We start from the raw sequence: 21,378 nt of genomic DNA on the forward strand, positions 1-21,378 counted from the left end.
TCAGAGCTGCCTCATTCCTCAACTTCTTCCTCTGCCTAGGGCTGTCTCCAACACTCTTTAAAGGTGCTGCTCCTGGGACTGGCCCCCATAAGCTTCCTGCTGGGTAATCTCAGTCTGTTTCCCAGGGAATGAAATCCACAACAGAGACTGATAAATAATGCCAGAAAAGACTTGAAAAGTAGATGACTTGACAATTATTGTTCAAGGGGCACAGTCTAGAGCAGAGGCCCCTTCCCCTGTCACAGATGACATTCACAGGTAGGAGACTGGGTGCAACAGCGGGCAGTGATCCTATGCTACTACTTAGAAAAGTCATCCATGCAACATGGAGAGTTTGTGCAGATTCCTAAGCCCCACGCCACCCAAGATTCTGAGCTGGCAGCTCTGTGGTGGGACCCGAGACTCTGCATTTCTAACGGGCTCCCAGGTAATGCTGGTGCTGCCCTCTGTGGACCAGCAAGGCTCTGCGCCAGCCATTTCTCTTGTACTCTAGAGAGCGTTTTACAATGCAAGGGGATGAGAATAAAGTTGCTTTAGGATTCTCTTATATCCAATCTAACTCTTAAGTATAATGAGGCACAAAATCTGATAGTTCACCTGTGATGTAGTAACAAGTTCCTTCGACTGATGGCCCAGGCCACCAATGGTAGAGCCACCTTGGGTGATCCCACTGGTGGTAGAGCTGATAGAGGAGTAAGGCTGCAGATCAGTTCATCCACCCTTCTCTGTTTCATTAGTTCTCTGCACAAATCCTACATTTCTGAAAGACCCGTACCACTCAAGCAGTTGAACTGACCCATTCCTATCACCTTTACCTTCTTGTTTACTAACAGGATGCAGCATCCTGCTAGCAGGTCCACCTGCCAGTGGGGGCACATACATTAAAGCACATCCTTTGCTGTGAAATGCAAAGAAAAATAAAACCACATCCCTTGTAGCAAAGAGCTCACCTCTTTTGTGGCCCTTTGTCTAGCTCTAATGTGGCAGTCATCTTGCCTCCCTCACCCCACTTCCCATTTATATGCATGGTGCCACACTGGCTGCCTGCACTCTGGGGGTAGGTGCAGCCTCACTTCCCTGAGCTGAGCGCAATCAGCGGTTACCAAGTTGAACTGAACAATGGAACTCCCAGAAACAAAATCATAGGCCGAGGGAAGCCGGGCAGGGAAGCTGGCTGGTGGGTTAAAGGATGGACTGAGAAATAAAGAAGCCTTTGCTCCACTTCTACCAGCAGAATCTTTCCCTGGGCATCCTCAGACCAGCACGGGGGAGTATCATAGAGAAACAGGATGCTAACTGAGGCATCTAACACGTAGAGTGTGAGGTGGGAAGGCCAAAGACATGGTGAGGCTTACCATTCCTCAACTCTGCACATCGTGGTAGGAGAAGTCTAGGGTGGCCTGGATCCCTCCAGGAGGCCTCGAAGACTGGGATGCACACAGGCAGAGTGTGGTGTGCAAGACTGCATGAGCAGATACATCTACCATGGGCAGGCTGGGCAGGGAGCTCCCTGTCAGCGTTTTTTTGTTTTGTTTTGTTTTTTGTCTCATTGCTCTCCTCTTGGATCTGGCCCAAGGAGCAGCTGCTAAGAAGCACAGACTGGCCCTCCCCCATCTCCCCAAAGAGACCAAGCACTAGGGCAGGTCAGAGAGGCCCACAGGCACAGGAAGGGCCGGGGCAGGGGGCTTCAGGATGCAAGAGGTGATCCAAGGGCAGTGACCAGCCTTTCCAAGGCCCACGTTCCAGGCCAGCCCTGTCCCCTGCCAACTGAAAGGGAAATGTGGACATTTTTGTTCTCTGCTTTTCTTATCTGTAAAATAGATCCATAATCTCTGGCACAGATGAGACTGCTATGAGGACGAAATGGGAAAACAGGCAGAAACGAGACTTTTACTGTTTATGGCACGGTCAGGAGCAAGGCAACGGACTAAGGACAACTGCCATTTTGAGTGCTTGTTTTTACATATCTAAATTTTTAAAAAGAAGAATGTTTTGTTTTAAGTAAAATTATGCAAGATAAAAAATTATATCATGAACTGTAAAGTTTCCCCCCGAAATGAGTCTTTATTCCTGGATCAGATGCTTGGCACAATTTCATGAATGGAAGGTAGGTAGAATCCTTATCTACAGAATGAAAAGAGCATCACAAAGTCTTAACTGTTTTTAATGAGAAGATGGACACACAGACATGATCTAAAACTTCAGAGAGCAGCCCTGACATACTATGATCTTTCAAGAAGCGACATTTGAGTTTTGCAATATCTCATTTCTTGGCTCTAATAATAGTGATAATATCAGTAATGCTTGTACCAAAGTCTTCTCCTCACCCATCCCATTCTGCACAAAAGAGAGCAGTTCATTAGAAGCTGGTAGTTTCCAATGACAGATCCTAGGAGACTCAGGCCCAAATTAAGTTCCCAAAACTCAGCATTGAGAACTGTCCTCAACGACTCAGAGAGAAAAATGTGGAGAGGGTGAGCAATGAGCCTGAGGAAAAAAACTAATATAGCACGATTGTCTGCAAAAATCAAGGGTCAGGAAGAGAATTTTGTCATAATTTTTCTTATTAAAAAAATAAAAAGAGAAAGGCCATATAGGAATTGAAAATGGTACAGTCATTTTGGGAAATACCACAGCAGTTCCTCAAATGCTAAACATAGGATTAGTTATACCATATGATCCAGCAATTTTGTTCTTAGGTATATACCCAAAAGAACTCAAATGAAGATTCAAATGAATACTTATATGTTAGTGTTCATAGCAACATTATTTATAAGGGCCAAAAAGTGGAAGCAACTCAAATGTCCAGCAATTGACAAATGGATAAGAAAAATGTTATATATCCACACAATAGAATATTATTCATCAGTTAAAAAAAAAAAAAAGTACTGACACATCCTATAGCGTGGATGGACCCAGAAAAGATTACACTAAATGACAGAAGCCAATCACAAAAGATCACATATAGTATGATTCTGTTTATAGGAAATGTCCAGAATAGGCAAATCCATAAAGACAGAGAATACAAACTAGTGGTTGCTAAGGGCTGGGAGGAGGGAAAGTGGGCAGTTTGTCTGGTAAGGGGTTTCTTTCTTTTTTTAAAAAAAATTTTATTTATTTATTCATGAGACACACACACACACACACACAGGCAGAGACACAGGCGGAGGGAGAAACAGACTCCATGCAGGAAGCCTGACATGAGACTCTATCCCTGGCTGAAGGCAGTGCTAAACCGTTGAGCCACCCCAGCTGCCCCTGGTAAGGTCTTTCTTTTTGGGGTAGTGAAAATGCTCTGGAATTGGATGTTGGTAATGGTTGCACAACTTTGTGACCACTAAACCGTACACTTTAAAATTATGATTTTTGTAGTATGTGAATTATATCTCAACAAAACAAAATGTTAAAAAAAAAAGATCACAGCAGAATACATGAACAAGTAAGCTATCGCCAGAGACTATGGGACCTGCCCAGCTACCTGGTTTAAAACAATAAGGTTTCTGGGGTGCCTGGCTGGCTCAGTCAGAAGAGCGTGTGACTCTTGATCTTAGGGTTGTGAATTTAAGCCCCCCACTGGAGGTAGAGAGTACTAAAAAAAATTAAGCAAACCTTAAAAAAATTTTTTAAAAATTCTGTTTCTAAGTGTACAAGTTATGTTCCTTAAAAAATCTTTTTTATGATATAAAAAAATTATATGGGCAGTTTTTATAATACTAGGAAATTTAGGAGTAAACAAAAATAGAAAATAAAAATTGTCTATAGGTACTCTGTACCCCCAAGTCAAGCACCAGAAACATGCTAGCATATGCTTTCACATGTTAAATTGTTCTTACCATTCCAATAGGCAAAATTGGTCCCACCTATGAACATGTACCTACAAGGAAACAAGAGAACATATTTCACTGTGAGCCCACAGCTGTGGAGGGTACCCTCTGTTCTAGCAATTAGCACTCACAAGTTCACATTTGCCCCATGGGCAAGTATATCATGGAGGGAGGAAGCCACCACTTCAGTCCTCACTGTTGAGTGTGGCTGGCCCCAATGATCCAACCAGCCGGTATAGAATTCAGAATTCACCTAAAAAAGAGGAAAGGACATGGAGCTCAGGATGGATTTATGACCTTCCGAAGCTGCCACTTCCCTGTAACCATCACCTTACCAACTCTACTGAAGGAAGGATAGGTGGAGAGCGGAGTATCTGTACATTTACTGCCTAACCCAAAGCTGGAGGACCAATGAGAGATTCTAGTAACAGCACTGCCCAGAATCACTTTTTAGGCACCAACAATATAGGTATTCCTGAAAAGCTGTACCTGCCACAAAATTTTGTTAGCCAAATCCTACTTTAAATAAGGCAGGGAAGTTTGTTGGGCAAAAGAATTGGGTGGCAAAATATTTTAATGAAATGATCAGGTCTAAGTTCACCCTTTGTGTCAATCCAGATTTTCAGATCTCAGATTGGCTTAAAGTGAGGTGGACTGTCCAAGTACTCAGCAAAGCAGGCCTCAAGTACTTCATGTTTCTCTTGAGCATTATGTTGCCACAACCTTCATCGAGAGAAGGAAGAAGAAATCTGGACATGTTCTGGGGCCTTCTTGTCTCAGGGTCTCAAAAATAGCTCCATCCAGAGTCTGTGAATGCAGGTTCTGCACTGCCATCCAAGAAGAAAAGGCATGGACCTCAGCCCTCAAACTGTGCCAAGAAACAACAGGAGCAAGTATAGAGAAGGGAAGAACAGAGAGCAAAGGGCTGAATGACTATACAGATCTTCCTGGACTTTGTCATCATCTCCTCCTTCGGGCTGCCTGTCCAGCATGCCAGAGAGCCTGTGCTCACCTGGCTGCCTGTCAGAAATGCAGAACCTCAGGCCCCACCTTGGGCCTCGTAGGTCATAGTCTGCATTTTACCAAGATTCCCGTGGGATTCATAAGTGCAATAAAGATGGATAAGCTCTGTCACAAGGAGCTCTCAAGAAACACAGTGCTGAGCTCAGATCCTGGCACTGCTACTCACCAGCTGTGCCACCCTGGGTCAGTGACACATTCTCTGAGCCTTGGCGAAAATGGAGTCAATGATACTACCTGTGAGAGTTACCATCAAGACCAAAGGGGATGAAGCATGCAAGAGCACAGCCTGATTCATGGCAGGACTGTCACATTTGTCCCCATCTGTTCCACTCCAGCACAGGGCCGCAGTTTCCAGTAAGAGCATGGCTGTGTACAGAGGGCAATGCGCCCGCAATCCCATCAGCTGCTGACCCCACGGCTAGAAAAAGTAAGGACCTACCCCCTTAGTGCAAACAACCACACCTCAACCCACACTTCACCCCCAATTCTCACCAATGGTCCTTTGGGCTCACTCTTTCTCTGGATTTGGAAAGCAGCAGTGATGTTGGCACCTGGAAATTATGAGAGTGAGAAGAAAGGTCAGTCATGGGAATGATAAGAAGTAGAAGGAGTTCATAGATCTTCAGCCTGAAGCCCCACCTTCCTCCACATGCCCGTGGGGACACCTCTGAGCCAGCTGTCGGCTGCACCCTGGCCAGCCATCTGACGATGCATGGGGGCCATGGAGCACTGCTTCCTCCCTGAGCCATCTTCCTGGCCTCTCCTGACTGCACTGCCTCTGGAGATCATGTCATAGGCTTGGCTCCACCAAGTTTCCCCACGGCCTGGACATGTGTTTTGTGTTCTCTTTTCACATGGACATTGGAGCTAGATGTTCCCTATAGGACGGGTTTGCTTTGAAGACACTTCTTTGCAGCCTGGGCCGCACCACATGCACAATACTGCCCAGTAATTAACAAAGCAAAGGGAAGGACATGGTCTAATGGTGTTGACACCTCAATAACAGCATATACTCTGATTTTGAATTTGTACATCATGAGCCATTCCAGGCTATGTGCCCTTTTTAAATAGTCATCAGGACGCCTGTGTGTGGGCTTGCTCCTGGTATCTTCTTTCTCCCCCTTCCCTTTCTAAAGGGGATGAACCTCTCCTCTCCTTCAGTGACAGAGCAACCATGGGTAGCGTTTCTCTGACCAGGGCAGGAGAGACCCTGGCCCCAAGCTTCACGATCCACTTCCCACAACAGGTACCCAGAGTGGAAATGATAGCAGCCAAGACCCCAAATAACCCCTTGCTCTCTGTAAGCCCAGATTTCAAGAGAGAACATGCTCATCAGGAGTGGAATCTCATTTATTTCATGGCTGTAAATGTCTCACTATTAAGCATCAGGTGGCATTCAGATCTCTCACCTCTGTTCTCATGAGCTTCCTCCCGTGACCTGACCCTGGGCACTGCCTCCCTCCCACATACATGAATGAAGCTGCCATGAGCCCCACCTGCCTCGAGTACATGGGCCTTCTAGAGCTCTATCCTTCAAGCCAGTGCTGTAGCCACTGTGCAATCACCCCACACTCACATAGTGCTGACAACAAACTCAGAATAACCTTCACAATGTTTCTCCCAACCAAAAAATACTGTGCTTCTTCATCACTGTGATGGGAAGCGTGCCAAAGCAGGAGGAAACCAGCATGCCACTTCCTTTGCTGCTCTTTGTAGACAAGTTATTTCATCACCTAATGCTCTCAGCAATGCACTATGTTTCTAGAAACACTCCATTCACTTAAATCCAGTTCTCTTCTTTTTTGCCAATGTAGAGGAATCTCTTTAAAAATGCAACTTCATGGGGTACCTGGGTAGCTCAGTTGGCTAAGCGTCTGCCTTTGGCTCAGGTCATGATTCCAGGGCCTGGGATCGAGTCCCACATTGGGCTCCCTGCTCTGCGGGGAGCCTGCTTCTCCCTCTCCCGCTCCCTCTCCTGCTCCCCTTGCTTGTGCTCGCTCGCTCTCTGGCAAATAAATGAATAAAATCCTTAAAAAACATAAATAAAAATGCAACTTCAGTTCTAGGTACATCCTCCTCAAGAAAAAGCCACTATTGGGTGTGCAATGTGGGTGGAGTGTCTCATACCTCAGCCAGGAAGGCATTGGGGTCTTTATGCTACTTGAAGAGTTAACATTTATTTTAAAATAATTTCAAACTTATAGAAGAGTTGTGAGAATAGGACAAAGAACTCATGCTCCTAAAAACCAAGATTCCCAAATTGTTAATATTATGCTATATTTGCTTTATCAGGTTCTCTCTCTGAATACACTTATTTTTTTCTGAACCATTTATGAGTAAGTTGCAGACATGATGACCCCTAAATATTCCAGTGCACATTCCCTATGTTTAAACAAACACAATTATATGTTAAAAAAAAAAAACAGGAAATTAACATGGATACAATCCTATTACATAATCTACAGAATTGATTTAAAAAATTCTATTGTCCCAATAATGTCCTTCATAGCATGGAAAGGTAGAAAGCAAGCAAAAAAGTCCAATCTAGGATCCTTTACAGGAGCACATGCTGCCTGTAGGCATCATGTCCTTTATGAAAGCTGCTCTCAAAACATTTGTTACAGCTGGGAGCTTCCTGGCCATGCTGTCCACCCCCAGAACTTGTATGTGTGGAGCCTCTGCAGCATACACAGCACTAACCAGTCAGGGAAGACAACTTATGTGGCACCTACCAAACCACCTGCAGGCCGTCACGGTTCACAGTGTTGAGTTCCACAGAAAGAGAACGGAAGTGTAGGGAAGTTCCCTGCACTCCAGGACGGACAGGTCCACACTACCCGGCCAGCAGGTGACCTGAGGTGACAGCCCTGAAAGGCAACTGCTTCAGGCAGAGCTCCTGGCACCAGCCCTAGGAGACAGGGCTCCAGGCGAGCTCACCAGCGCTAAGAATGGAGCTCTTGCCTTAAAGGGTAGATCAGCTTAAATAAAATCACCTGTGCAGTGGAAGAGCACTTTATTCATGATTCCACTTTGTTACTTGGTAAAGTTTGAGAAATCTTGTTCAATTTACCCCCTTAAAACCCAGCTGCCCAGAGCGATTGACGGAGTTACCTGCCCATGTCTGCATGGCCTGAGTGGGGTTTTCTGTGATCACAAACACCAACCTGGTCCAAAGTCCACTGTGGCATAGAGGCCCTGCAGAGCCCCGCACTGCAGAAACTTTTCATTTGCCCCATCAGTGGTGAACAGAAGTACATCATTGCCCAGGTGGTGGTGGAAGAGCTTCTGCAGGAAACGCAGGTAGTCATAATCGCAGGTAAAGTAGCTGCCATATTCATTTTCAACCTGCAAATTAAAAAAGAGACAGGGAGATCAGGAGGGCCCAATATACTCATTCTCATGCAAGCTTTTGTTTGCAGACAATACCTGAGCATCTGTGGGACAAGGCCCAAAGATTGCCAAAAATATTTCCTACACTTGATCCTCAAGGCTCATTTTTCAAAGAGCAACTCAGCATAAAAATTTACTTTCTACTACTTCCCGCTCCACCAAAGTAGGAAAATCAAAACCCACCATGTCACCTTTGGGTTGCAATCTGTACTGAATCATAGATACTTTAAATGTCATGTAAATAAGAACTTCCCATGGTAAGATATTAGAAAATGGGGGGAAATGCAAAGAAAATAGGAAAATCGTGTGTTAATTCTATTACCCAGAAATAAGTGCTGTAAGCAGTCTGGCTTAGTCTTTTTTTTTTTTTTTTTTTTTAAGATTTTACTTATTTATTTGAGAGAGAGAGAGAGAGAATGAGAGAGAGCATGAGAAGGAGAAGCAGACTCCCCCTCCCCTGCCCGGGGAAGGAGCCAGATCCCAGGGCCCAATCCCAGGACCCTGAGATCATGACCTGAGCCAAAGGCAGACACTTAACCCACTGACCCACCCAGGTGCCCTCTGGCTTAGTCTTCCAGATTTACACACATACATACATTCTAAAGTCATTGTTCTCTGTTCTCAAAACTGGTATCATATTACTTGCACCAGGTATAGCATTAGTTTTGCACCTTGACACATTATGCAAAATGTCCACGGGAACAACGAGGGCAAATGCTGGATAAAGATTTACCATCATTTACTGATCTACTGTCAAACAGGGCGTTTCTCCTTTTGTACTTGATCACCAGTGTTCAGTCTGTGTTCAATAGCATCAGTGGTTTTCAACCAGGGGTTATTTTTCCCCCCAGGGAACGTATGACAATGTCTGCGGATATTTTTGGTTGTCACAACCCCGGGCGGGGAGGGTGGGGAGGGTGTGCTGCTGGCACCCTAGTGGGTAGAGGGGCCAAGGGATGCTTCTAAACATCCTATTTGTCAGCCTCCACAACAAAGAATTATGGCAAAAGTCCTGAGGGTGGGAGACTGCTCTGAGGCATGCATTCTTGATGGGGGAGGACAGCAGGCCCAAGGAAGTGAAAATTGATTCTCTCTATTTTTTAAAGATTTTATTTATTTCTTCATTTGAGACACAAAGAGAGGCAGACACAGGCAGAGGGAGAAGCAGGCTCCATGCAGGGAGCCCAATGCGGGACTCAGTCCCAGGACCCCGGGATCACAACCCGAGCCAAAGGCAGACGCTCAACCGCTGAGACACCCAGGTGCCACAAAATGGATTCTTACAGGAGAAAAGAATAGCTTACTCTTTTTTATCTGTAAAGCAGAGACATACAGTAGGTGGGAGGTATCAAAATTTCGTGGGAAGACAGAAGAAAATGTCTAAAGAGGCTCTTTAGGGGTAACAATGAAATAGAGGTTAAGGAACATTCCTCTAATGCAACAAAACAAGGGACCTTCAACTCTACCTAATACATCAAGGAATCTCAGAGGTATAACATTGAGAGAAGGAAGCACTGCATTGAGAAATACAGCCAATGTTTCCCCCCATAGAAAATTCACAATAGTCACAACCAAACTATAAAGTCTGGGTACATTTACAGGTAGTAAAAATATAAACAAAATCAAGAAACTAACGGCCACAAAGGTCAGGACAGTGGGAAGAAGTCATGAAGGACACCTGGGAAACTTCCTGGGTTCTGGTCACATGCTATTTCCTATCTCACTTGGATGGTGGTCACGTGGGTGTTGTTATCCTAATGCATCATTATACTACACCTTTGTGTTATACTTCACAATCTTACAAAAATGAAAAAAAAAAATAAAAAGCCCGGCCATAAAACTTCAACCTGCACATAATGCAAAATAAATTTTTCTGATCCTGGGGATCCAAAGTCATTAAACATAAGCACAAGAAATCATGAGCCACCCGCCCCCACGATCCCCACCCCCACCAAAAGAGGCACCTGGCCTGATGGTGACTGGGGGAGATGAGTGAGGAAGCTTCCCTGGAGGGGCTGCCCAAGGTAGCTCTAGAAGGAAAGGAAATGATTCAGGGAAGAGGACAGGCAGAGAGGACTCCTGCAACAGGTGGCCTGTTTCTCCTAAATGGCCAGTAGCTTTGTGTGGCCTGTGGACAGTCGGGGAACAGGCATGGGGCAGTGAAAGATGGAGATGAGCTAACTGCCACCATCATTCTCTGCATAGTACTGCTGCCCAAATAGTTTAATGAATGATGGTTTTCCCGGAGAGAGGGGATCCCTTTGATAATACTTTCATGTTACAGGTTCAAGAAGCAAAACAGACGGTAGCGAGTATGCCCAGCACCAAGACCTTCACTGGGCATGAAACCACCTTGAAAAAGGAGCAGACTTTCTTACACTCACACAGAGCACAAAACTTCCCTGGAGCAACTGCTCCTGACACTTTGATTGGTCCCACAGGGGTCGCTGTGGGAATGATTGGAAGCAATGCTAAGAAAAGCTTTGCAAATACCGGCAAGATACTTTCCTCCTCATTTTCTTTTTTTCCCTTCTTTTCATAAGATCTACTTAAATGGCCATGTGTTCCTTTGTCATTTGGCCATCCAGAAGTTCAGAGCTAGTTCCAGGGCCAGTTCTAGCAAGTAGGTGGGCCTGGAGCCTCTGATCCTTGTGTTCCTTTCTGCCTACCACCACATCCCAACCCAAAGCTCATTTAGGGTCACTGATTTTTTTTGAGTTAACTACCCATTATCAGGATTATTATTACTACCCATTATCATGATTGTACCTTAAAATATACAGGCTTGCAATAAATGCATAAACACAATTGGGCTAGGTTTTTAGAAAAAAAGGTCCACATTTGCACGGCAGCTCAGAGCTGTGGTCACGGGCACAGGCTTCGGAAGCCCAACTGTCCACATGCAAGTGCCAGCTCTGCATTTCTCAACCATGGGGCTCCACCTATGAAACAGCTCCATCTGTGGGAGGCCCATGAGCTGCCCTCATTGGGCTGTTATGAGGATTAACTGAGTCAACCTGTGAATCCCTGGCACCCAGTAAGTGCCCCAAAAGCTAGCAACTCAGAGCACACTCACATTCTATGTTCAAGTCAGTTAGAGAGAAACAGAGGTGGTGCATAGACAGGGAAGGTGAGAGGAACAACACACAGATGAGAGCTTGGAGGACTCACAGACAAAGGCATAGTGAGATTCAGAGGAATGCTTGATTTTTCTAGAATAAGGGGGGTCAGTCAACCTTTTCAGTAAAGGACCACAGAGTAAATATTTTAAGCTTTGTGGCCACATGTCTCTCTGCACTGCTGAACTCTGCTACTGATGTGCAAAAGCAGCCACAGATCACACATGAACGGCTGGACATGGCTAGGTGCCAACATCCCTTTATTTACAAAAACAGGCCATTGGGGCACCTGGGTGGCTCAGTGGTTGAGCATCTACCTTCAGCTCACGGTGTGATCCTGGCATCCCCACAGGGAGCCTGCTTCTCCCTCTACGTCTCTGCCTCTCTCTGTGTGTCTCTCATGAACAAACAAATAAAATATTTAAAACAAAAAACAAAAAAACAGGCCGTCATGGGTCCTTGTTATAGAGTCACCATCCCATCCTGTAAGCTCCTTAATGAAGCAACAAGGCACTGTGGACTTTTAAAGTTGGTGATCTCACACAACATCAGGTAGAAGCAGGGCTGTTACCTCATGACAAATACCCTATAAATTGGATGAAGCAAAGTTGTGGGTGAAAGGTCCCCTCTTCTAATTATTGTCACCTTGGATATTAATAGGCATTTGTGGCTTTCCTTATTTTAGGTGTGGTCTTGGTAAAAATGGAGATAAATATCCACATAGGCAAAACAGCTTAGGTGGTGCTGGTTTAGCTAATCCTTCCAGAAGAGAAGACTTGCATATATGGCTGAATCACGGTCCAGGCTGGGCTCTCTGCACCTCTAAGATAGCAATCTCATTGGTACCCTGCCTGTGGACACATGGGCAGAGTCTCTTCAAACTCTCCAGGCACCCAGACAGAGCACCAACACTGTGAACAGAGTAAAGCCATCACTTAAATGAAGTGATGACAGAGACAGAAAGCTCTGCATACCAAAATATTGTCTACCAACACCAACTCTCTAACCTATCGGATTCTATTCCATCCCAGAACTGCTTGGTAAGCGTGTGAGGCATACCCATGTGTGGCGTGACCTTGTGGCTGCCAGACACACATATGGGGAGCAGAAGAGAAGGGAGACATCTGTGGTCAGAGGTGAAAGCAAACAGACTGCCCTAAGTACCTCACAAACGGAGGCACCAACAGAGGTTCTGAGAGTCACATGGATGCCAAGTACGCCAACTGGGAAGGCTTCCAGACAGTGCCTAAGTGGACTGCAACTTAAATGCCAAGAGGCCACCATGAATTTGGTATACAGTACAAAGAATTTTTAATGATATGAAAAAATGCTTATGACATAAGACTAAAGTAAGAGAAATCAGATAAGGGATGCCTGGGTGGCTCAGTGGTTGAGCACCTTTGGGTCAGGGTGTGATCCCGGGGTTCTGGGATCAAATCCTGTATTGGGCTCCATGCAGGGAGGCTGCTTCTCTCTGCCTATGTCTCTGCCTCTGTCTATTGTGAATAAATAAATAAAATCTTTAAAAAAAAAGAAAAATCAGACAAGAAACTAGTCACGCAGTTTAAACTGACTCTATAAAAATAAATTTTTAAGGGGATTCCCGGGTGGCTCAGCAGTTTCGCGCCTGCCTTTGGCCCAGGGCACGATCCTGGAGTCCCAGGATCAGGTCCCGTGTCGGACTCCTGGCATGGAGCCTGCTTCTCCCTCTGCCTGTGTCTGCCTCTCTCTCTCTTTCTCTGCCTGTGTCTGCCTCTCTCTCTATATATATCTATCTATCATAAACAAATAAAAATAAATCTTAAAAAAAAAAGAAATTTTTTAAAGTCATGGAAAAGAAGTCAAAGAAATCTCTCCAAAATATAAAGAGCTTTGCTTCTGGCTCCTGACATTTAAGTGACAATTATGGTTTTTCTGTTTTCTTATATTTTTTTGTACTTCCCATACTTACTTGTTTATTTAGGAATCAAGGGGCAAATGGGCAAGCAGCTGGAGGTCTGAGAGGTGGAGGAGGAGAGGGAGGAGGAGGCTGAGTCCCCTGGGAGGACCCACAGTCAAGTTTAGGTCAGCCTAGGCTGTCAAGGATGCATACAAGAAACGCCCCCATTGCAGCCAACTTTGTACTCCTCTGTGGAGTTCATATCTGATTATACCTTTTGTGGCATTTCAAAAACCAAAAGGTAAGAAAAGTTGTGACCAAAATTAAAAGGGAGTTGGAAAGAAGCAGAGACTAAAAAATGAGAAAGACTAAAGAAAAGCTGAGGTTAAGAGAAAGGAAGAAGACCCAGTCATGCAAAGACACAGTCAAGTGGCAGCCTTGAAATCTTCGTACAGAAAAATGGGCTCCTCTGAGCTTAGCCAGTACAGATTCAAGACAGGTGGAGGAGCATTCAGCGCTACCTGGACATCCCTCAGGAGCAGCAACCTGGCCTCTCTTCCCCGTGCAGTGTCGGAATGGTCACTCTGGCCAGGCCTGCCTTCTCCTTGCTTCATTCAACCTACAACTGCAGAGCAAGAAAGTGCCCATGCTCCCTTTCCACAGTGACCATGCTTATGACTGTCCATAACAGTGTTCATAAGAAGGAAATCTTGCCCACGCTTCTGTAGGGACTGCCACACTGCCACCCTTTGTTGTTTCAGGATGCAGCCAGTTTTACATGTATTCCTTGGCAAATGACTAGTGAGCATCATTTAATGTTTTACCTATGTAATTCGGCAAACACCACAAATTGTTGCATGTCAAGTGTCCCAATTTTTCATGTGGAAAATACTTGGCACATGATATACCCCTCAATATACCAGTCTTTGCAGAGCAAAGAACAGATGGAAGAAGGAGAGTGGGGGCAGGAAGCAGGAGAGGAACCATCGTGGCCCCAATTCACCACATCCTCTTTCCTTCCTAGCATGAACTTACAGCCTAACCAGTGCAGACACCAAAGCATTTCAATCTGTTCTGCATCCCTGCAGCCAGAGACAACATGGTACTAGAGAAAGAAGACACAGGCCACAGGATCAGTGGACCTACAGTGCCATCCTGATTCTGCCATCTGCAGCTGGGTGTCCTTGGCCAAGTCACTCAACCTCTTTGAAGTTCTTCTTTTAAAAGAGACGGTGGTTGGAATAATTGAATAGCACCAATAGGGCAGTCAGCACATTCTGGTATACAGCAGGCATTCAAATGATAATGCCTCCCCAAAATGCAACTTAAATAAAATCACCAGCTGTGGCATTGCCTCGTAAAGAAACAGACTTATAAAGCTCATATCTGCATCACTCTTGGATATACTGAGGATGGATGAAAGCCTTCCCCTACCACCTGCTCATGTCTGAGGTTACCTGCATGGTTATAATCGGCCCTCCGTTCTGATAGAGGAGAGGCTTCATCTTGGGCAGGAGGACTCCCAACCATTTGTCCACAGCTGCAAGGTAATCTGCAAAACAAGACAGGTTTAACTCCATTCCACATCCTTCTGTACAAACAGACACAAGGCTGCCCTGGAGCTGGCAGCTGAGACCAGGATATGCTGGATTCAGCAACTACCTGAAATGCGGTAGCTGCATGCACTACAATCTGATAGAATTGTCCTGCAAAGAGCCATCTCCTCAATGAGCTCTCAGCGGACAAAGCAGTATGCACGCTATCTGTTCCCGCTACTATACACCAAGCCTGGAGCGCAGAAGGCATCCAGCCCATGTTTGTTGAATGAAGAAAAGAGTGCCTGAATGGTGTGTCTTTCTGTCATAGAAGGATGGGTTGTTTTTCCTTTTTATTTTATTTTATTAATTAATTAATTTATATTTAAATTCAATTTAGCTAACATATAGTGTATTATTAGTTTCAGAGGTAGAATTCAGTGAGTCATCAGTTGCATATAATACCTGGTGCTCATTATATCACATGCCCTCCTTAATGCCCATCACTAGTTACCCCATCCCATCATGCACTTCCACTTCAGCAATCCAGTTTGTTTCCTAGAATTAAGTTTTGTGGTTTGTCTCCCTCTCTGTTTTCATCTTATTTTTCCTTTCCTCCCCCTATGTTCATGTGTTTTGTTTCTTAAATTCCACATATGAGTTAAATCATGGGGTATTTGTCTTTCTCTGACTGACTTATTTCGCTTAGCCTAATACCCTCTGGTTCCATCCACATCATTGCAAATGGCAAGATTTCATCCTTTCTGATGAAAAGGATCAGTGTGTGTGTGTGTGTGTGTGTGTGTGTGTGTGTGTATACCACCTCTTCTTTATCCATTCATCTGTTGATGGACATCGGGGCTCTTTCCATAGTTTGGTATTGCAAACATAGCTGCTATAAACACTGGGGTGCATGTGCCCCTTTGGATCACTGTTTCTCTAAAGAAGACATGCAAATGGCTAATGGACACATGAAAAGATGTTCAACATCACTCGGCATCAGGAAAATATATGCCTAAACCACAATGAGATACCACTTCATACCAGTCAGAGTGGCTAAAATTAACCACTCAGGAAACAACAGATGATGGTGAGGATGTGGAGAAAGGGGAACCCTCCTACACTGTTGATGGGAATGCAAGCTGATGCCACCACTCAAGAACAGCATGAGGTTCCTCAAAAAGTTAAAAATAGAACTACCCTACGACCTAGCAATTGCACTACTAGGTATTTTTCCTTTTTATTTTTTTCTTTTTAAAATTAAGTTCTAATATATTATATATTTACATTGACAAATTATATATCTACATTGAAGTACATATTTTGTAAAGTTGCCATAAGAATGAAATGAGATAACACATGTGGAAACTTAATAATGTATTAAGAGTGGAAAACAGGAGGGTCATATCCTAAGAAGGAAGTATATGTAGAGCATAGTACACTAGCCATTTGCACAATAAATTTAATCAATGTTAGCTGCTCCTATGACCATGTCCAACACTAGCATCACCAAGAGAAACTGAAGTCTTCTGAAGACAGAAATGCAGCTAAATGAGATCTCTGATCAATCAGGGTTTATAGCCAAAATAACTTCCAGTTGTTTAAAAGGACAAGAAAAAGACATAATTTACAGATAACTCTGTAAAAGCAGACAAATGAATTGCCATTTTGATTAGCTAGATGCTATCACCAGCCATGTAATTTATTGAGAAAGTAGGAAGAGAAAGCATTAAAGTCAGTTGGTAAACCACAAACAGGGCCCAATGCCAGTTCAAAGGTACTGGTTTATCAGCCAGATCTGGTCAAATAGTTCAAGGGAGCCTTATTTCCTACATATTGAGTGTTTGCAGTGGACAGTGATTAATACTCACAGTTCCAGTAAGCTTTCAGAGGTGTTTGTACAGAAGCACCCCAGCCTTCAAAATACCTGATGCTTCTGAATAAAATGTCAAAAGACATTATAAATTCTCTCAAGACATCTGTAACAACTTACCTGGATCAGAAGAACGGAGAATAATAGATTCTTTTAATAATAGCCAAGCAGGTAATCCTCCCTACAATGGGGGTGGTGGGCGAAAAGAAGAAGACAGGAGTCATTATAAGGTCTCAGGGTGGGGGTGGGGGAAAGGACTTACTCTCAGCAGTGAGGAAAAAGGAGGAAAGCTTCATGGAGGAGGGGTATTCGAACTGGGCTTTCTGGTTTATAACTTTCAAGGAGATAAGAAATTATAACACACTGAAAGTCAGATGACTTCACATGAATGCAATGTTTGAAGAATCAGAGCCTTTACAAAGATCATTCCAATTAACTTCACAACTACCCCATGAGGCAGACAGCCCATACCATGAACTGCTTTTTACAACGGGGAAAGTGAGCTATGTGAGTGAGCACAGAGAGAAGGACACAGGCCTTCTGACCCTCACCGGTTCCTCTCTGCTGAGGCACGTCCTAGGGTAAAGGTCACCTGTGCAGGCTACAGTCACAGGCTCAGTGTTATCTGGAATTAGAGACTTATTTAAACTGCTCTAGCTTACTGTCCCCCAGATCCCTGCCCATCAGCCCACCCCTGTCAGGGGCACCAGCCAGGTAGAGCCTGGCCCAGCCATACTCACCATGTCCCACTCTGCACAGATATAGGGTCCCGGCCTCAGGATGACCAGCAGTCCCAGCTCATGGGCCAGCTTAATAAAATATTCCACATCCTGCTCCCCAGAAAACTGGTACTGTCCCGGCTGGGGTTCGTGAAAGTTCCAGGGCACGTACCTGCCAAGACACACACAGTCCCTTCTTAGAAATAAGTAAAAAATCCAGATGTCCTGTGTGAATTTCTGAACTGGCAGTAGTGTCAACCCTCACACGGCTCCCTCTGGCAGGCCTCTGGGAAGCAGGCCTTGTCTCGAGTTTTCTCAGTGGTTATGAAAGTGAACCAAACTTGGTGGGGGACACTTTCAAGTTTACGACCCACCAAGAATGCCTATTCCTATTTAATGACTTAAAAAACCCACAGAATCACACAAACATGAATTACTACTACGTAAAGGTTATGTGTGCCTGTGGAAGGTCCAGGAAAATGAAAATATCTATGCTAAGGCAATAAGAGGGATACTTATTTTTTGGAAAATGTTTTTTTAAGAATAATTTTAAAAACTCCTAACCCCTGTGTCTTCCTGCAAAAGATTTTGTCAGGAGGTAAAGCAACAAAACACTTTTAACAGTTCTCCTGGCTGCCTTTAGCAGAGGCCAAAAATTGAAATAGGAAGCCACCCAGTGTGCCATCACAAAGGTCTCTTGGGTGACCCCACAGCTTTGGGGCTCTCTGGGACAGGCAGCCTCTGTTCAAACACAGGTGGGTCCTGGGTGCCCTTGGAATCTTCCTCTGCACTTCTCATCCCTTATCTTGAAGAGGCTATCAGCAATCCTCATCAGTAGTGCAAAAAACAGAGCAGCCAGCCACCCCAACTTTCCCCCCGCCCCAATTAGTCACCTCACAACAGCAGGAGAGATGAGGCGAGATAGTTATTGAGGTCATTCTGAAACTCCAGGCTAGAGTTACCCCACAGAACCACAAAGAGAAACTGGGTTTCGGGAATCTACCAAACGGGGCACATGCCCCCAAGAGCTGGGAGATGCCATGGCTGCCTACAAACTTTCAAATTCTAGAAAGACCTCTGGCCAAACACAGGCACTCGGGGAAATTTCAGCTTCACCAGCTGTAAACAGGAATGAAGAAACAGCATCCTTCGTGTAAAATGCCCTGTACACAGTAAATGCTCAATCACCAGTATTCCCCTTTGCCTTTTAAAAATGTATTTATTTATTTATTTGGATTATTTATTTATTTATTTATTCATTCATTCATTCATTCATTCATGAGAGAGAGAGAGAGAGGCAGAGACACAGGCAGAGGGAGAAGCAGGCTCCTCGTGGGGAGCCTAATGCAGGACTCAATCCCGGGACCCTAGGCTCACGACCTGAGCTGAAGGCAGGTGCTCTACCACTGCGCCACCCGGTGTCCCTCTGCTTTGCCTTTTTAAGCTGATATTCATTTTATGATTTCCAGTGACAAAGTTCATGATCGGAAGATGGGCCAGCGGAATTCATGCCAAGCCCCTCCCAGAGCACCAGGTTACGCTGTGTCCCGCCCTGAGGAATGAGACAGCGAGCTGCACTGAGGGATCCAGCTGCTCTCTCTCTCCAGGTATGGGTGTCTAGGCCCAGGTGAGAGCCCAGCGCCCTCTTACTTACGTCTGGATGGCATTCAGCCCAGCCATCTTCATCTTCAGCAGCCGGTCCTTCCAGTAGAAGCGGGGCACGCGGGAATAGTGAATGCTTCCCGAAATGTAGCGGAAGGGCTGGCCGTCCTTCAGGAAGCGGTTGTGGCTGTAGTCAATTGTGAATGTCCTCTGGGAAGCATTCTGCAGAGCAAGGATGGGACCACATGAGAACTCCATCTTCTGCATTTCAGAAGCAGACTTCCTGACTAGGGCAAGTGGTTCCCTGCCTATTTCATTTGTGGAATATGCAGATGGAGTTAATGCCTGGCTTCAGGGCTATAAAACAAACCATGGCTTGGTCACTGGCTAATGCACTCAGACAACAGAAATCATTGGGGAGGACCATGTGCAGCAGGATTCCAAAGGGTTTGCATTCCAGAGGCCAGCACTAATCTGACCATGGGCAGCTGAGACACAGAACTTCTATTCCCAAAGAGAAAACCCTCCTTGAGGTGACTCCTTCCTTGGTACAGCAAAGCCCAGTGTGTTGGGAATAGAATACATACATACACACCCTCCCTCCCTGGCTGTGACTTGCTGGAGCATGGGATGTACCTCAATAGTAATGTCACTGGGCTGAAAGCAACCGATGAGAAGTCTGAAGTCCTGGCTGGCGCTCTAAATCCCGCAGTGACTAGGCACATACCTTCTCTAACCCTGTGTCTCTGCTTCCATAAAATGCAGGATGTCAGACTAAATGAACTTTAAGGCAGAACTTTAAGGCTGCATCCCAATTTGTGAATCACGAACCTCATTTAGGTAATGACTGGCACTTAAAAAGTTTTTTGATCAGCACTTTTTTACTATTTATTTTTGCTTATTTATTTTTGAAGATTTTATTTATTTACTCATGAGACACACAGAGAGAGAGGCAGATACACAGGCAGAGGGAGAAGCGGGCTCCATGCGGGGAGCTCAATGCAGGACCTGATCCCAGGACCCCAGGATCACGAGCTGGAGGCAGACGCTCAACTGCTGAGCCACCGAAATGCCCAGATCAGCACTTTCTTAAATGAAAGAGAATAGAAAATATCAGGGTCTTTTATTGTACACAGTAAAGACAAGTATTGATTAGTGAAACTTTTATATACATATATAAAATTGCATTTGATGTATGTATCCCTGGGCTGCAATGAAAGGTATATTTCTAGCAAAATCAAAAAATCTAGACAAATCAAATTTCGAGAAACACTAGGGATCAGTTCAGAAGCTAAAATGCTAGGTTTTGAAAGGGAAGCCGATGGTTAGGTAGAATGGAACACTGCCCTCTAGTGCCAACAGGACCACAGCCTCAAAAAAAACCGATTAATTGCTGTCCTCCATTGTTGGTAAGATTCCTTGTGCAGCTTTACGCTTTTTTAAAAAAAGCTTTTTTCATAGCAGCACCACAGTCCATCACAGCTTTGGAGGCTTCCCTTGAAGCCATATCTGGAAGCAACTGTAAGATCATGAGTCCTAGATCACACTTGGCCTGAAATTCAATTAGGGAATTAAAGCACTGTGATGGAAAGTTCGACAACATAGAGTAGATTGCTCAGGGGAAAATGGAAAGCTTTACTGCATGTGAGCTCATCTCAATAAAGCTAATCAGAAAGCAAACAAGCAAGCAAGAATCATTTCCAAAAAAAGGCCAGAGTGTCAATCTAATATCACTTTGTTGTTCTAGTAAACAAGGCTTTAACTGCAATTCAAAGGCAAGAAACTCCTGAAGAAGCTCACAAAACATATAAAAGTTACTAATATCAGATAGCCCACTTGTCTAGAGGAGGGGGCACAGAGAAGCTGATGATGTTGCTGAGAAATGATCTTTGCAGACAATGGACTCTGGCCTTCATTCCACTCAGCAGAGCACCATACCTACATTCAAACAACCCCAGAATCCAGCCCAAATATCTCCCTACCGTCAAATATTACCAACCACCTACTATGTGCTGAATAATATTAGAGGGAGCCACACAGATGTGGCCACAGCCTACATGAAGCTTCCATATAGCTTGGAACAGACCAGGTGTCAACATCGTGAGGCCCAGATGGTAAAGTGAGGATAAGATCATCATGTTGCACACCTTTACGTAGTATTAGCTATCAATTATACCTCCATAAAGCTGGGGTCAGAGTTAGAGTGGAATGCTGCAGTGTGTAATAGGTGGCATGTAACCCGGGAGTAGGGCGTGAGGACAAATTTCCCAGAGGGAGGAACTCTGGCTCTCAACTTTGGCCACACATCAGAATCACTTGTGCAAACTTCTAAAAATAGCAAAGTCAGGCCTCACCCCCAGACATACAGATTTTAATTGATCTTGGGTGGAGGCATCAGCATTTCTTAAAACTGC

General features: G+C 44.7%; 1 protein-coding gene across 1 annotated transcript in view; it reads right to left on the reverse strand.

The window, feature by feature from the left end:
- The window catches only part of GLB1 (galactosidase beta 1), an 81,905-nt gene that overhangs the window by 40,778 nt on the left and 19,749 nt on the right, over positions 1 to 21,378 (reverse strand). The window contains exons 2-9 of the mRNA XM_077865927.1: positions 19,017 to 19,186; positions 17,384 to 17,534; positions 16,764 to 16,824; positions 14,693 to 14,787; positions 8,012 to 8,192; positions 5,340 to 5,398; positions 3,956 to 4,077; positions 3,834 to 3,874 (exon numbers count right to left, since the gene is read on the reverse strand). Coding sequence (XP_077722053.1) covers positions 3,834 to 3,874; positions 3,956 to 4,077; positions 5,340 to 5,398; positions 8,012 to 8,192; positions 14,693 to 14,787; positions 16,764 to 16,824; positions 17,384 to 17,534; positions 19,017 to 19,186 — 880 coding nt within the window. The remainder of the gene's footprint in view (positions 1 to 3,833; positions 3,875 to 3,955; positions 4,078 to 5,339; positions 5,399 to 8,011; positions 8,193 to 14,692; positions 14,788 to 16,763; positions 16,825 to 17,383; positions 17,535 to 19,016; positions 19,187 to 21,378) is intronic.

The sequence above is a fragment of the Canis aureus genome, chromosome 22 (assembly GCF_053574225.1).
Source record: "Canis aureus isolate CA01 chromosome 22, VMU_Caureus_v.1.0, whole genome shotgun sequence".
Classification (NCBI taxonomy): domain Eukaryota; kingdom Metazoa; phylum Chordata; class Mammalia; order Carnivora; family Canidae; genus Canis; species Canis aureus.